General features: G+C 50.5%; 1 protein-coding gene across 1 annotated transcript in view; it reads right to left on the reverse strand.

Annotated features, from left to right (window-relative positions):
• PLA2G4D (phospholipase A2 group IVD) overlaps window positions 1–16,670 on the reverse strand; it is a 53,484-nt gene that overhangs the window by 5,429 nt on the left and 31,385 nt on the right. The window contains exons 8-24 of the mRNA XM_082453119.1: window positions 16,528–16,659; window positions 15,823–15,863; window positions 15,393–15,435; window positions 14,296–14,359; window positions 13,774–13,959; window positions 12,905–12,942; window positions 12,744–12,781; window positions 12,431–12,566; window positions 11,980–12,116; window positions 10,565–10,787; window positions 4,602–4,719; window positions 4,079–4,216; window positions 3,755–3,862; window positions 3,416–3,607; window positions 2,976–3,142; window positions 2,150–2,336; window positions 568–1,035 (exon numbers count right to left, since the gene is read on the reverse strand). Coding sequence (XP_082309245.1) covers window positions 809–1,035; window positions 2,150–2,336; window positions 2,976–3,142; window positions 3,416–3,607; window positions 3,755–3,862; window positions 4,079–4,216; window positions 4,602–4,719; window positions 10,565–10,787; window positions 11,980–12,116; window positions 12,431–12,566; window positions 12,744–12,781; window positions 12,905–12,942; window positions 13,774–13,959; window positions 14,296–14,359; window positions 15,393–15,435; window positions 15,823–15,863; window positions 16,528–16,659 — 2,175 coding nt within the window. The 3' untranslated portion in view covers window positions 568–808. The remainder of the gene's footprint in view (window positions 1–567; window positions 1,036–2,149; window positions 2,337–2,975; window positions 3,143–3,415; window positions 3,608–3,754; window positions 3,863–4,078; window positions 4,217–4,601; window positions 4,720–10,564; window positions 10,788–11,979; window positions 12,117–12,430; window positions 12,567–12,743; window positions 12,782–12,904; window positions 12,943–13,773; window positions 13,960–14,295; window positions 14,360–15,392; window positions 15,436–15,822; window positions 15,864–16,527; window positions 16,660–16,670) is intronic.

The following is a 16,670-nucleotide window of genomic DNA, read 5'->3' on the forward strand; positions in this document are numbered from 1 at the left end:
GAAGTACTGATACCTGCTACATCATGGATGAATCCTGAAAATATTATGCTAAGTGAAAGAAACCAGACACAAAAGGCCACATATTCTATGATTCCATTGATAAGAAATGTCCAAAATAAGCAAATCTAAAGAAACAGAAAGTAGATTAGTGGTTGCCTAGGGCTGGGGTGGGCGTGGTTTGAGGTTGACAGTTAAGGAATGAGGGGTTCCTTTTTGGGTTAATGAAAATGTTCTCAAATTGATTGTGGTGATGGTTTCACAACTCTGAATATATAGTAAAGGCCATTGAATTGCATACTTTAGATGGATGAATTATATGGCATGTGGATTATATCTCACTAAAGTTGCGTAAAAATAGTATAAAAGGAGGAGGAGGAGCAGAGGCATTAAGGGGTGCCTGTCAGGACGTACTGTGATTCCCGATACCTGGAGCCACCTCCCAGGCCCTCCCCTGCCCTGCCTGTCCCCACTCCTGGTCTGGCACCTCCAGTGTGCACCTCAAATCCATTCTGTTCAGGCGTGAAAAGAACTACGGGTAAATGTTTGGTCGAACCAGCTGTTCTATACGCTGGCCTGGTAAGGAGTTTGCTGTCAGCTCCTCCCAAACCAGCTATGAAGGTGAGGGAGAACTCGGGGTGGGCCACGGCCCCTCAGGGCGGTGAGACCAGCCGCAGAGGCGGCCCAGGCCTGGGAGAGCCCGGGAACTCCAGCCCCGTGAGCGCCATGGCTGTACCCACTGCAGGTGGGTTAAGCCCCCAGCCCCCAGGATCAGAGTGTGGCCCTCAAATCTTGGGGACCCTAAGAAGACTCAAGTCTGCGGCCCTGGAGGCCTGGCCCCCGGGGCCCGGTGCCTCAGAGAGGTCCTCAAAGCCTGCAGGATGGTGCCCTGGCTGTTCCGTACATTGTAGTCACTGAGCTGCAGCAGGCGGTCAAAGTCTTCCTCCTTGTAGGTCATATTGAACATGGAATAGGGGGAGGTGACCCCGGTGAGATCCACCTGGCCGGCCGGGAGCTCTGCGGGGCTGCGCTGGACACCTGTCCAGGGGTGGAAGGGGGTTAGGCGCAGGGCCCAGAGGCCTCCACAGCTGGCAGAACAGCTCCTGGTGGCCGGACACAGGGGTGAGCTGCTCCCCACTGAAGGGGTTCCTCCCAGCCCCGTGTCCTTTGCCCAGAGCTATAACTGTGGACAGCAGGATGCTGTTTTGAGATGTGAAGCGTGCGCTGCTCCCCACGTTTTCTCAGAGCATTACACATCTTCAGGCCCCACCCCCCGCCCCCGGTATCCACCTCACCCTCAGGGGTAAGGTGGAAGCAGCAGAAAAGCAAAGTCCTTTAGGTTAGTGAATGGATCCTTAAAACTCATGATGGAAGCAAGCGTCTGAAAACCAAAGAGCTTTTGCTTTGCAAGAAACAGTCTTTGTTGAGAGAGAAAGAGAATTCCAAGATGCGGGCTGAGCATGTTAAGAGTAAAGCTGGACGGTTTGGAACTATGGCAGGAACTAGAAAGCCAGAAGATGGCACAAAGGCAGAATTAGGTTTTCCCATCAAAAGGGGATAAAAGTCTGACCAGTTGGTGGGAGGCGAGGATTAGAAGGAATGTGATGATAGTTCAGATTTCGGGGGCCCTGGAGTAGAGGCCCAGCTCCCTGACAAGGACCCCAGAATGGTCTGCGGTAGAATGACAGAGAGGCCAATTGTGACCCCAGACAGGTTTAGGGGAATCTGAGAGAGAGGGCACCGGGGCCTCTCTTTTCTGGCTGTCCAGCCTGGGGGGCCTTTAGGAAGTCCTCCAGCAATGTGGTGCGTAGTAGTGGTGGACGGTGACAGTGCAGAGATTCCCATACACGCCCCCTGCCATAGAGCGGGGGGTGGGTGCAGAGCCCAGTGGTAGCGACGGGCATTGGGAGGGGGAGGCCAAAGGAGCCTGGGGTCATGACAAAGAGGACACCAGCCCAGTGGCTTTGCAGACGGAGGGCCCCTGCAGGGATCTGGGCATCCACAACAGGCCAGGGTATTGCCATGTCCCAGACTGGGTGGGACTAGCCTTAAGACTCTCCTCCTCTGCTGGCTGCAGGGGCACTGGGAGGGCCCAGAGCGATGCCTCTGAGGGGCCAGGCTTCCAGGTTGTTAGGAAGGGGGGCTGCCTCACCTGGGGCTGAGTGGTCCTTGAAGGAGGCGTTGACCAGCGGGAAGTGAAGCAGGACAGGGGCATCAGGGCAGGTGGGGTCTGAGAAGAGGTGGCACTCCCGTGGCTGGAGTCGGTCCTGAGGGCTGGGCTCCACACGGGGGAACGGCAGCCCCCGGGCCCGGCAGTCTAGCTCCGTCTGCTGCAGCACCTGGCGGGGCAGAGGGGGCTCAGAGAGCAATGGGTACTTCCCAGTCATCCCAGGTCAGCACTCTAGAAGATGCTACGACAGCTCCAGCCCAAACTGACTGCTCAAGACAACCTGATTCTGTCCTGCTCGTGGCCCAGTCAAGCTACACAGTGCCTCGGAGGGAAGCAAAGGACCCCGGTGGTCTGCAGTATTGTTTGGCTAAAATCTTTAGGTGGGGTACAGATCTAGCACCCCATTTGGGATTGCTGTTTCTGGGATATTCAATCTCAGAGCCTCAAGGGCCTCAGTAGGGGACCCACTTCTGTCTCACAGCCCTACCCACCCCCCTCCCCAGAGTCCCCAGGGAGGCCCCTGGGAGGATGGATGTGGACAGGACAGGCTCTCCTCCTAGCTCTGTCCAGCGGTTCCTCTTGGGGTGGGCATGGCGAGCTTCTTTCCTGTCTACCGTTCTTGGGAGCCCAGGGCCCCAGCACCTCCACAGCCCTTTCCAACCTGGCAGGAGCCTTTGAGTCACAGCCTGTCATCTCTCCCTCCCCCTGGTGACCCAGAAGGTCTGGGCCAGTGGCCCTGCTGCTCGCCCCTGGAGCGTGGCCTGGGTGGGCAAAGGGTCTGGGGTTCCCATGGGGTGACCAGCGGCACCTCAAAGGGCGAGGATAGAGAGTAGTCGAAGGATAGTATGAGGTCCAGCCTGCAGCCTGGCCAGAACATGGAGGGACAGCTGGTGTTGAGGAAGTAGCCGGCATCCACCAAGCAGAGCTGGGGCTCCTGCGGGGTCAGCTGGCCGGCGGAGGAGTCCACCTGGCGGTCTGACGGGAGAGGTAGCAATAGTCAGGGGCAGCCACTCCAACACAGATCGTCCACCCACCCCTTATACTGCATTCGCCTCCACATCCCCTTCTAACCCCTGGTGTCACTCCCTGAATGCACGTGCCACCCCAGCCCTTCCCAAGACCCCCTCCAAGCCACACCCCAGAAGTGGATGCTGGGACCCCCCCAGGCCTCTGCCAGCCCCAGCCATGGTCCATCTCCACCCAGGAGCCCAACCTTGTTACCTGGGGACATATGGCAGTGGCCCTTACCTGCCCAGGTGGAGAAGTCTTTCTGGGCACAGTAGTCCTGGTGCAGCTGGAGGCCCTGGAGGAAGTTGGAGCTGTGCTGGTAGAGTGGTCTGTTCGTCAGGAAGCCCCTCAACGTCTGGGCCAGCGCTGTTCCAGGCTGGAGCCACGAGGCCTCTGGCCCTGAGGAGGTCCCCGAGGAGGGAGGCGGTTCCTCTGAGCCCAGAGAAGCAGACATTGGTCCACTGAGGGGTCTGGAAATGCCTGGCCCTCCCTCCCCCGACAGTTCCCCCCACCTACCCTGTAGCATCTGAAGGGGAAGCGGCTTCACCGCAGGCTCCCCTCAGCACCTCCCTTTCCTACCCAGGTTCCTGCCTGTGTCCTTGATGTGCTGCTTCCAGGCGTCACTGGAGCTGGTGAGGTCATACCAGGCGTCCAGCAAGTTCAGGGAGAAAATGTTGCTCCAGATACCTGAAGGCCAAACTCCCGAGAGAGGTCAGCCTCAGGCCTCAGTGCCCTGCCCCCCATCACTTGGAAGCCAGTGGTCCCCACCCTTGAGTTCAGATGGAGAACAGGAGGGGGAGCGGGCTGCCTCTGCAATGGCCCTTCCCCCCAGCTCAATATCTGCCCTCCCCGGGTGCTCTGCCCAGACCTGGGTACCCGGCGTTGAGAGTGACGACCGCTCACCTCGTAGAAAGCAGATTCGGGACTCAGGGATCCTCCTCATCAGCCGCCCCATGAAGAACTCGGAGCCGAAGAGCTCGGAAGGGACAAAGGCTCCATACTTCAGGAACCCGACCTCACAGGGGCAGAACTCGACCCACTCTGAGGGGCCAGGAGGGAAAGGCAGGAATGAGAGGACAGTGGGCTTGGGGGGGCCCCAGCTCTGACAAGGGCCAAAGACACGGTCCCCCAGCAGGCCTCAGCCTCCTCCCCGCCCGGCTGACTGTTGAGCTGACCTCTCCCCCACCCAGCCCCTTGTCTACATCCTCACCACCACAGCCCTGCCCCAGGACGGCGAGCTCTGCTGGCTGCCTCATCAGCCCATCAGAACCACCATCCTTCCAGAAGGCTGGCCATCTGTGCAGGAGTTTCCTGTGAGAATTCTCTGGGGGCCTTCAGGGTGCAAAGGAGGTGTGCATGCACGTGTGTGTGTGTGTGTGTGTGTGTGTGTGTTGGAGGGTGGAGTGGACAGGACTGAGGACTGTACCCTTGAAGTCCAGGGTCTGCAGATTGTTCTCTTTGACATTGAGGCTCAAGTAGAGGGGCAGAGGGTTCTGGCCCCGCTCCAGCGCAGCTCTCTGTCCTGACAGCTTCTGATCCGTCACCTGGGGTGGGGGCATGAGGGCCAAAGTAAGGTTGGGAGCACCCTGGAGGCAGGGTGGGAGCACAGGCTGGGGGTGAGGAGCAGCGGGGTCTGGGTGGCATGGGCGGGTACATGATCCTGTTGCCGCTCCTGCCCCCATGTTCTGACCAGCTCCACATGCAGGGTCTCCATGTAGGGCTGTGCACTGCGTATCTGCAGAGGGCGCTGTTCACAAGGACCTCAGTGTCAACAGTGACACCCACCCCTGCATCCTGTGGTTCCAGTGGCCCATCTTTATGGGTTGAAGCGAGGGGGGTACATGGACCCTGATGCACAGACACAAAGGCACACGCACGCGTGCACACACACACACACACGCTGCTTTCCAGAAAGGACTCAGAAATCCCCCTTCAGTGTACATTGTAAGCTTTGCCAGGGGATGGGCTGCCCCTTCTAGGTTCACCTGGACCAGTTCAAGTGTCAGCCCCTCCCAAACACTCTCCTGACATCCTCGCCTCCTTCTCATCTCCTCCTTTCCTGCTTTGCACAGTACAAAGTTGTACCCCACTATTGATCCTTGCCTTTTGGTTCTAATTTTCCCTCCAATAGAACTCCAAACTCTGGCAAGAACTCTGGCTTGCCTTTTAGGGAAGCCTCCACAGAGCCTCACTGAATTCTAGGGGAACAGAAAGGTCTCCTTCTATCCCAGACCAGAAATGCAAATAGGGTTCATCTCAAGCCTCAGCAAGGTGAATGGTGGTGACTGCCTGGAGCCCCCCTGGGGAAGGATCCTGCTGCCACAGGCCCTGGGTTGTTTCTCATGGAGCAGTATGTGTACCATGAACGCACCACCTCTCTCTTAGGCTCTCTGAGCTGGAAGGCACCCCACTCAGCAGCTAGACCTAGGAGGTTCCCACCCTGCCATATCAACCTTTATCATCAGATTTACTTAGAGTTAAATATACAGATTACTGGGTCTCTTCTGAGACTCATCAGAAGCCACTTAGGAATTTGTCTTTTTAAAATCTCCCCAGGTGATTCTGATGATCAGCCAGATGTGCATCGCAGGACTCTAGCCTAGCCCATCCAACAAGGAGCCCGGCTCCCGCACCCATGACAAAGCCTCAGCACACCTGGTGTGCTTCCCTTCCCCTGGCAGCCCTCTGTCACACAGTGAGAGCACTCAGGTCACAGTCATCTTTTCCTCCAGTTCTTCAGTGGTACCCAATATGACTTGAGTTATGGAGAATCCACAGGAAATTCTCCAAATACGGCTCAAGCAGCCTGGCGCTGAGGATTTGTTATATTTACAAGTTAGTCTTGGGGGTGTGAGTATGTATGTGTGCTGAGGAGGGAGGGGGCTTGATGAATACCTGTGATTTCCCTTCTCAAAGTCTTTTATTTAGGAATCCTGTTTGCCTGCTCTTTTGACGTGTACAATCTGTTACTACGGATGCAATTTCTGCCCTGGGAAAGCCTTGGAAAAGGGTCAGCACACCTCTCTATCAACTGAAACAGCGCCCAGTATTCCTTTTCCTTTTAATAGCTCACCAGTAAGTCATGGCAAGTCTCTGGATCTCTACCCGCCCCAGTTTCCAAATGAGGGTCCCCAACCCTGCAGAACACCACTTTGATGACTCAAGGGTCCCACCTGGAGTGTGGGAGCTGGGTGCAGTTGGTGGTGTGTCAGTGTGATCTGGGTCTTGCACAGGGTGGCATTAAAGTGTATATAAAACCTTTTGTCCAGAGTTGAAGAAAAATGTGTAAGACATTTTTAACTCAGGAAAAGATAAGAGAAAAACTATAAAAACACCCTTGAAGAATGGTGAGCAGCTTCTAAGCCTTTCAGTGCTTGCCAGCAAGAGAGTAAAAACAAAGTTTCAAAGAGATAATTTGAGAAGCATTGATTACAATAGGTGCATTTTATAAGTGGGTTTTTATAAAAACTGAAGTAACATAAAAGTATATAGACTAAGTAAGTTGTTCTAAGTTTCAGGGTATGATATTTCTCTAATAATACTTAGTATTAATGAAATTGTGATTTGTTATATATGGAGTTATATTTTCTGATGACTTAAAATGACTTTTGGTACCGTAGCTCAGTATAGGATAGAGATAATAAATACTTATTTTTATCTAAAGGCAAATTTGAAATCAACACTAAATTTTTCTCAATAAAGAATTATTTTAAAAATGTGAGCTTTAAGAGATAAAGCATGATGACTAAGAAAAAAAAGAAACAAAGCTTTGCAAAGCTTTCACATTGTGACAAAATTTTTTAAACTGCATGGGTACTCATTTTAAACAATGCATTGTTGTTCAATAATATCACAAGGATTTTTATTCTTGTGAACAATAATTTAAAAAACTAAGTTTGTCTTTTTTAAAATGACTACAAATTGTGTACATAAAACCATGTATTAAGCCATTACTGGAGGATCAATGTAATTAAATATGTCTTCTTTATAGCCTAGGATCAAATTGCATTTTCTAGCACCTCATAAAGTGAACTGTTAAAACAAGCTTCCCCCACTCTATAGTAATTAATTGTTGCCACCAGGCAGAAAAGTCAGTTAATAAAACACAGCACACTCAAAACCAAACATGAACTTAAACAGTAGATCCAAAGAATACATGGGATATATTAATAAAACAAAAACATTTCAAGTAATTATGCTGGTTTTATAAATTCCATGCCATTTCGACAAAGATCCCAACAATATTTATCATGAAACTTGACTAACTGATTCTATTATGTATATAGAAGGGCAAAGGGCCAAAAGTGGCCAAGATAATTCTGAGAACCAAGGTAGCAGATGGGGGTAAATTTGCCCTATCAGAAACTGAGATTTATCACAAAGGTAGTAACTAAGCCAGGGCAGGATTGGCACAGGGATAGAGAATGAGCCCCATTAGAATGGAATAGAGGGACTCCCTATCGGCTAAGAATCCGCCTGCCAACGCAGGGGACACAGGTTCGAGCCCTGGTCCGGGAAGATTCCCACATGCCGCAGAGCAACTAAGCCCGTGCACCACAACTACTGAGCCTGCACTCTAGAGCCCACAAGCCACAACTACTGAGCCCACGTGCCACAACTACTGAAGCCCGCGCGCCTAGAGCCCATGCTCCGCAACAAGAGAAGCCACCGCAATGAAAATCCCGCTGCCACAACGAACAGTAGCCCCTGCTCACCGCAACTAGAGAAACCCCACGTGCAGCAATGAAGACCCAAAGCAGCCAAAAATAAATAAATAAAATAAATAAATTTATAAAAAAAAAAAGAAGAATGGAATAGAGAACTCAGGAAAAGTCCCATGAGTGTATGAGTTATTATAGATTCATGCTGACACATGCTGACACATGACAGAAGTAGCAATGCAGATCAGTGGGAAAAAAATCAATAAGTGATACTGGGAAAGTTTGCTATCCATATGGAAAAATATAAAATTGAATTCCTACTCACATAATACCTGAAGATAAATTCTGGGTGGATTAAAGCCCTAATTGTGAAAAAGAAATCTTTAAAACTTTTATAAGAATATATAGAAGGATATTTTATAACTTTAGGGGAGGGAAAGATTTCTCAAGGAAACTCTAAAAGTACAAACCATAAAGGAAAAGAAAGATACATTGAATTATATTAAAAGTATGCATCAAAGTCTACTAGAACTGATAAAGGATTAATACCCTGAATTTATAAAGAATTCCTATAATATTAAAAAGATGAATTAAATAGAAAAATAGAAGAGGATTTGAGTAGGTAATTCATCCAACGTGGTGCAGTGGTTAAGAATCCGCCTGCCAATGCAGGGGACACGGGTTCAAGCCCTGGTCCAGAAAGATCCCACATGCCGCGGAGCAACTAAGCCCGTGCACCACAACTACTGAGCCTGTGCTCTAGAGCCCACGAGCCACAACTACTGAGCCCGTGTGCCACAACTACTAAAGCCCACGCACCTAGAGCCCGTGCTCCGCAACAAGGGAAGCCACCGCAGTGAGAAGCCTGCACACCTCAACGAAGAGTAGCCTCCGCTCGCTGCAACTAGCGAAAGCCCGCGCACAGCAACGAAGACCCAACGCAGCCAAAAATAAATAAATAAAATAAATAAATTTTTTTAAAAAATTAGCATTAAAAAAAAAGAGGATGTCCCAATGACAAATATACTTGAAAATATGCTCAGTCTCACTAAAAACCAAGGAAATGGAAAACTACAATAAAATTTCCTTTCACACCCATAAAATGAACAAACATTTAAAAGTGTGAAGAACATGTAGAGAAAAAGAAATTATGATACACTGGTGGTGGGAGTGTGAATTAATACAATCTTTTTGGAGAACAACTTGTCAATAGCTAGAAAAGTTGAAGATACACTACCCAATGGCCTAACAATTCCACTACTGGCTATCTATCTTCCAGGCTTAGAGAATCTCTAACACGGGGGCACAAGGAGACTTGTACAGAACCATTGTACAAATAATATTACATTTTTCTAAAGGATATATATTTTTAATAAAAGTATGCATAATAAACATATATCTAATAAAGTATATAATAAAGGTTTATAAAATATGTTATGTATTATATAATATTATAAAGTGTACAGATTGCAGATATGTATGTGATGATAAATCTAAATTCAGGATGGTGGTTACCTCTGGGGGTGGGAGGGAAATGGGACTGAAGGGGGTTCCACAGGGGGGGCTTCGGCTCTTTCTGTAATATTTCACTTCTTAGGCTGATTAGTGACATCATGCATATTCCTTATATTATTCTTCATGCTTTATGCATTTTCTTAAGTCTGAAGATTATTGTGATAAATATTTAATATTAATATTTTATAATAAATATTTTTAAACTAATAACTAAAAACCAAGAATGGTTGGTAATTTCCAAGTAGCACTGTGCTTGCCAACAAGAATAAAATTTAAAGAAAAAAGTTAAAACAAATTCACTTTTGGTTAGTTTACATGATAATCATTCTTGGTCAAACACCTGATATCCAAAGATAAGAAAGGTAAGAATCTTTCCTCTGCTAATATATGATAGTTTACTTTTTTCTTATACATGTTAAAAATACTTTCTGTGTTTTAGCTGTTTCAAATGCTTTAAAAGAAACTTTGTTCAGATAACTATATGTGGTAAAACAACAATGTGAAAAAATCCCCGATTTTAATAATTACATCAGTTAATGTAAGATTCAGCAATTAACTTACTAAGCTTTCCTTAAAGAAGCAACGCATAAAAAATTTATTTGCTCAGTTGGGTCTTAATGGTGTTAGGATAATAGTAAAGAAATAGAATAGCTAACACTTAATGCTTACTCTATGCCAAGGCGCCACTGAGTGCTCACAGCAACCCTATGTGGTAAGTACTATTCTCATCCTCATTGTACAGATGAAAAAAACTGAGGCACAGAGAGGTTAAGTAGTTTGCCTAAGGACACACAGCTAGTAAGAGGCACTGGTATTAGAATCTAGGAAATCTGGCTCCAGAGTCTGTGCTTTTAACACTACCATGAAGATGAAGAAAAATACATTTCATATCACAGTATAAATAAAAAAAGTGAAAGCTGTTCCAAAAACCTCACTGACTCTTAAACACGATGCTTAACTGACTTTGACTTTGGTCCCTAGCTCTTGGGAGACCCAGAAATTTCTGTTTCATGGCAATCAATTGAAGAATAACCTGATTCAAAATGTCAGCATCCCAACGTTGGCAGACAAGGAACTACAGCTGTTCCCACATCCATTAACCACAGGCCTCTTACCCAGCAGGAAATGCGCACGCGCGCGTCAGCTAGTTGCAAGGCTGCCTCAGCCCTCACCCGTGCACACACGCTCCGCCTCGCATGCGCAGGGGCCCTACCTGTCCGTGCAGCGTGAACTCCAGCACCAGACCCCACAGGTCCACAAAGGTCGTGGGGTGGCCCTGCTCAGCCCGTTGCTCCAGCTCCCGATGGTAGCTCGCCAGGCGCTCAGGGGAGAAGGCCTCTAGCTTGCTCTTGGCCAGGTGCTCCCGGGCGTGTCTGATGGGTCCCTTCAGGTCCCTCTGCGACCACTCAGGGTCCCCATACAGATGGGCCATTGTCCTGAGAGAACAAAGGGACATTACAGTCTGAGGTCAAGGCCCAGCACGGATCGCTGCAACTCCAACTTCCACCCTCCGACTTCTCCCAACACGTGGCTCCCGCTGCCAAAGCCCCACCTATCTGGAAACTGCCGCAGGGCATTCTCTCCTTCTTGATCCGTACGGTCCAATATAAATAGAATGTGAGCCACATATGTAATTTAAATTTTCCTGGTAACCACATTTTTAAAAAGTAAAAGGAGATCTGAAAAATTAATTTTAACAGTATATTTCATTTAATTCAGAATCTAAAATTATCATTTCAGTGTGTAATCGATATGAAAATTAATATAGATATTCTTTGCAAACTGTTTTTTCAGAATTCACTGTGCATTTTATATTTATAACACATCTCAGTTTGGACTAGCCACATTTCAAGTGGTCAATAACCACCCGTGACTAGTGGCTATTGTATTGTACAGCACAGCTGTAGACCCCTACTCCCATCTTTATAGATCCGTCCTGAAGCCCTTTAAGACTCTGCCTGTCAACAGCTGTCACCTAAACTCTGAGGAGTTTACTCCTCTTTTACTCCTTAAAGTCACATTTTGATAAGACTCAAAGGAATGAATCTCTAATAGTGAAAAGTTCAACTTCATCATAGGCAGAGTGGAGCACAGGGTGGCAATGTTGTCTTTAGGTAAAATAGCATCTCTTGACCTCAGTTTCCTCATCTATACTATACAATAAGAGAAACGACCCCAGAGAGTGTTGTGAGGATTAAATGAGGCAACGACAAGTAAAGGAAAAAAAAGCTACCAATTTGGAGCTCCTGGTACGTGTCAGACATGTTAAGTGCTTTACTTGGGTTGTCCCACTCCAGTCCTATGGAGTATGTACTATTATTTCCCCCACTTTGGAGATAAGTCGACTGAGAATCAGAGGAAATAAGTTGCTCAAAGTCACCTAGCCAGTAAGTAGTGTTGCAGGAACTCAAACCCAGCTCCTTCTGGATCAGTAGCATGGAATGGATGTCCTGCAATGCCTCGCTCATGGCGGGACCTCTGAATGTCTGTCTCCTCCCTTTTGAGAAAGCCACTTGGCACCCATCAGAACATACTGCTCACACCCACTTAGAGGGTCCCTCTGATGTCCACTCCATTTCCCCTTGGGGCCTGATCATCTCTGCTCTTCCAAGTCCCCAGGGCCCTCACCATGTAGAGCCTGAGATGCCACTGAAGTAGGTCACACAGTCCAGAAGGCCCAGCTTCTGCAGGGCCAACAGGTGGCCATAGAGAGAGGTCATGGCCCGGGCACCTCCTCCTGTGGCCATGATGCCCACGACGGGGACCTGGGTTGCACACAGACACAGGCTGGCTTAACAAGGACAGAGATGGAGCTGCCTCCTGCCACCAGGGAAGGGACCTCGAGGTCAGAGCCTGAAGGAGTCAGGGTTAGAGCTAGCGCCCAGCTCCTCCCCAGCAAATGACAGCTCTCAGCCTTGGATAGATCCCCAAAGAGAGCTTCCCCGTGCCCCACATCTCCCCACATATGCCCACTCCCCAGTCTCTGCTGACTGGAGTATCTGGAGAGGGCATAGCAGGCAGGTACTCCATGAAGGCGAGTGCAAGGTATCTGTAGCCCCATCCCCCTTCCCCCACAAACCTCATCTTCCTGTAGGTCTCTGTCCAGCTGCAAGGCCTGCTTCAGGGCCTTGGCCACCACCTGCTTCCTCCTGCTCAGGAAGGCTTTCTCCTCCGCACACAAATCGAAGCCCAGATGCACAGCCAGCTCCTTCGGGCTGGGGCAGTGGAGGATCCAAGGGTCAGGGGGCACCTGCATAGCTCAGCTACTGGCTGGTCGAGCCCACAATAACTGCCAAATAAACTCCTTGCTCCCAACCCCCAGGACCACACTTTCCACATACTCTCCAGCCCCGTGACTACCCCTGTCCCCCACAGATATGAATGTCCCTTACCAGCTCTCAGCCTTGAGCTGCAGCTTCACTCCTGGGGCCTGAAATCAAAACAAGAGACCCCACTCAGAATGTCCTAGACCCTGAAGGGAGTGTGGGTATCCCCTGGGGGCCTTGGGGTCTTTATTCTCACTGGCACTTCCCATCCAGCTGAGGCCACTTACATGTGTAGCAGGAATGTCAACTGTCACCAGACAGCGATCTGGACAGACACAGACCCTCCCTGATAATACAAAAATAATTACAGTATTTACAATTATTGTAATTAAAATAATTACAATTACTAATAATTACAAAAATAATAATAGCTAACCGAATCACTTTGCTATACACCTGAAACTAACAGAATATTATAAATCAACTAAACTTCAATAAAAAATAAGCACAGCTTATATTTATTTAGTGTATTAATAGCTGATATGTGTTTATTTATTATTCTGAGTCATGTGCATGAACTTATAAAGAAACAGATAATGAACTGACGTTAGTAAGTATTGTAAAGGAAATAAGCAGGGTGATGTGATAGAGTAACCAAAGGTGGGGTATGTAGAATCTATTTGAGATGGGGGGTCAAGGAGGGCCTCTGAAGAGATGTCATTTGAGCTGAGATCTAAAGGAGGAGGAGGAGGAGGAGGAGAAAGAGGGGCAGGCTGCCTTGGAAGGAGCCGCAGGAGGACAGGGAAAGCACTTGGTGTGTTGGAAAAGCGAGAAGAGACAAATATGGCTGGAGCATCGTGAATGAGGGGGAGCATGGGAGAAAATGAGGCAGCAGAGGCGCGCAGGGGCCAGGTTATGCAGGGCCTGCGGACGCAGACATGGGATTTTATTCTAGGAGCATTATCGGAGGAGCCATTGAAGACGTCAAACAAAGACTGACATGGCACAGCAGCCCCCCGTGCCCACGCGAGGCCCCTGGTGATCCTCCCTGTCTGCCAAGGGCATGGTGCCTAACTGGGGGAGGCTGACAAGGCCACAGGGCCCTGGCCTTGGCAGGAGGATGGCCAGAGAGAAGCCTGCAGCAGGTGGAGCTGGCCCAAGGCTGGGGTCGGCAAGGGAGCTCCAGAGCCAAAACCTACCCTCAGGCACCCACTCAGCTCTGCCTCTTGGGCCGCCATGTAGTGGAAGCGGAAGGCAGAGGCTGTTCCCAGGGCAGATGTCTGTGTGTCCTCATATGAGCCCTTCAGCACCAGCTCCAGCTCCAGCTCCAGCTCGTCCTGATCTAGGGAGAGAATGGACAGGTTAGCCCAAGGGAAACAAGAGCCCGGAACCCCAGCTAGGATCCAGGAAACCGACAGTACTGCCCAAGACCTGGGGAGGCCAGGTGGCTAGACCATGGCAAACAGCATTCTGGAAAGGGCGCCCCCCCCGCAACTCCCATGGGACTCCCACCTCCGGCGACGGGCCTTCTTCCAGGTCAGGGGGACTCTCCTGCCCAGAGGAGACCAGTTGCCCTTGTGCCGTGTGGGCAGCCTCCTGCTGTACAGGTTCCCCAGCCACACCCAGCAACCCCACACACTCCAGGCACAGGCCAGACCTCATCCTGAGCAGGCCTCACCTGCAGCCTCGCCTGTGCTCCCCGTGGTGTCTAGATGGACATCCAGGCATGACAGTTCTCGGGCCTGGGGCAGACCACATCATGGGCGGGGGGCTCTGCAGGGGAAGCTGAGGTCTCCCCTCAACCTCACCCCCTGAGCCCCCTGTCCCAAAGCCACCACACACAGAACCAGAAGTAGGGTCCAGGGTGGGACCAGTCCTCCCGTTGACCGACTTGCCAAGTGAGCCTGCTGCATTCTCTCTGTAATGCGTGCCAGCTGATGCCTGCAGCCCACTCAGCTCTGGCCGCTACCCTCTCCCTTGGAACTGCTGAGCTCATCAACATGCCGCTGGTCTCCATCACCTCAGATAAAAGGCAGCTGCCGTAGGTGTGGCTATTTTAAGGTGTATTTGAAAAAGTAATACTAGCCCATCAAACAGGCACTCGTAGGACCCCAAGGGTGGATGCCTGCTTCAGTTTTGAACGCCAGCTGCCTTACTACATGCAGGGCCTGGCCTAGCTCCCAGGTCATGCCTGTGTTGCTCGTTGAGGGTGTTCCTTTGAGTAGAAAATTTCTAATCCTCGCTCACCACCCATTCCTGCCCACTGCAGCTTCGTGAGCTCGCTATGCTTTAGGAGAGCTGACCCTCCATCGTCCCGAGGAGAAGCTGATTGACCCCTGGTCCTATCTCAAAGCTCCCTGACTGGAAGCACACCACACTGTAACCTGAGCCTGCTGGCCTGGCCTGCGAGAGACTTCCTCGCCCCCTTCAGGGCTAAGAACTATGAAGTCATCACACAGAACTAAACACCATCAGGAAATGCCTAAAATTCCCCCAATGTTCCCTCAACCCTCCTGCCTTGGGCCAGAATTCCTCTCAGCAGAGCCTCCGCCTCCCCTCTCTCTGAGTTCCCTTTAGCCCCAGGCCCCTCCGAGGCCAGACTGCAGCCCGAGGTGACCACCTAGCAGGGTGGTGGACTGGTCTTACTGCAAAGCCCTGTCCTTGCCTTGTCCCTTGCGGCCCACCGGCCAGGCAGCCCCGCCCCTAGCCCAGTGTCTGCTCTGGGGCCCCTCCCTTAGCGCATCCCACCCCCACAGGCCTGGGGAAGGTGGTTACCACAAGCACGTTGTTGGTGATGAGGTTTTCTGGGCAGCCTGACCTGGAAAAATCAAATCATCCAGAGTCCGGCCTTGCAAAGGCAAAGGCTTCCTGCACTGATGTGCCCCCTCCCAGCCAGGCTGCACCCAGGTGGGGCCTCCCTGGGTGACACTGAGGGTTCTTTACGTCCTGGGTACGATTCAGGGTGTGGGGAGATGCTTCTGAAGAGTGAAAGGTGAGGAGAGAGGGAGGGAGAGCATGGCAGACAAAACACCAGCCTTCCTCTCCTCACTTCTCTGAGGGTCCCCCCAACCCGACCGGCAGGGGTAGGAGATGAGGAACAGCAAATCTGGGCTGGACAGACCAATGGGAAGATCTGGGTCACAGGTATTTTCCTAAGGAAAGCCTGGGTCCTGAGACACCCCCTGAGCTGTGTGGGATTACTCACGTTTTCTCCATCAGGAACTCCACGTCCAGCTCCTCCGGTCCCTGAAATTAAAGAAGAGCAAGTTGGCAACATGCACACATGTCTTTAGAGTTGACACAGCTCCTTTACGTATCTCATCATCCCGAGCAGCCTCTAAGGGAGGCCCGGTGTTACAACCCTTCCCATTTTACAGATGAGGAAATCGAGTCTTAGGGAAAGATGGGCTACCTGCCCAAGTTACCCACAGCTAGCTAGATCCCTGCCTGGCAAGGCTGAAGGGGAAGATTAGGAGAACAAGCCAAAGGAGGCTTGAAGATGCCCAGGGCCCATTTCATCTTCCTCTCGAGGGGGGACCAGCCCCAGAACTCTGCCCTCCCTCCAGGTCTCGGGCACCATGAGAGGGTCAGAGGCAGTGAGCAAGAGAGATGAGCCCACACCACCCGCAGGGTTGGTCACACCGAGCTGTGTTTTGTGGCACATGAGGAGGTTTGCCATCACCCAAAACCTTCCTTCCCCGTAGATGACTAGAATTCCTCCCTTAAGTGATTCAGCCAGTAACAGTCAAGTTAATCTCCTCCTTTCCTATGAAAATGTAAATATCTCTGGGTGGGCCTTCCGTTTTCCTGCAAAGGAGTTCAACCCAGCAGCATCCCAAGAGACGGGAGAAACTGTGCCACTTCCTCAGGCTGGAGCTGAGAGGTGGGGCTGGCGGGAACCTCCACCCACCTGGGGATGCAGGGAGAAGGTCTTCCGGAGCCACCTGCCAGGGAGGACTTCAGAGACATCACAGAGAACCTTGAAGCAGGCGTCGTCCTTCTTGACGGCAACCTTGTCATAGATGCTCAGCTCCAGAACATTCTAAGGACCCG

This window comes from Balaenoptera physalus (genome assembly GCF_965194825.1).
Source record: "Balaenoptera physalus genome assembly, chromosome: 2".
Classification (NCBI taxonomy): domain Eukaryota; kingdom Metazoa; phylum Chordata; class Mammalia; order Artiodactyla; family Balaenopteridae; genus Balaenoptera; species Balaenoptera physalus.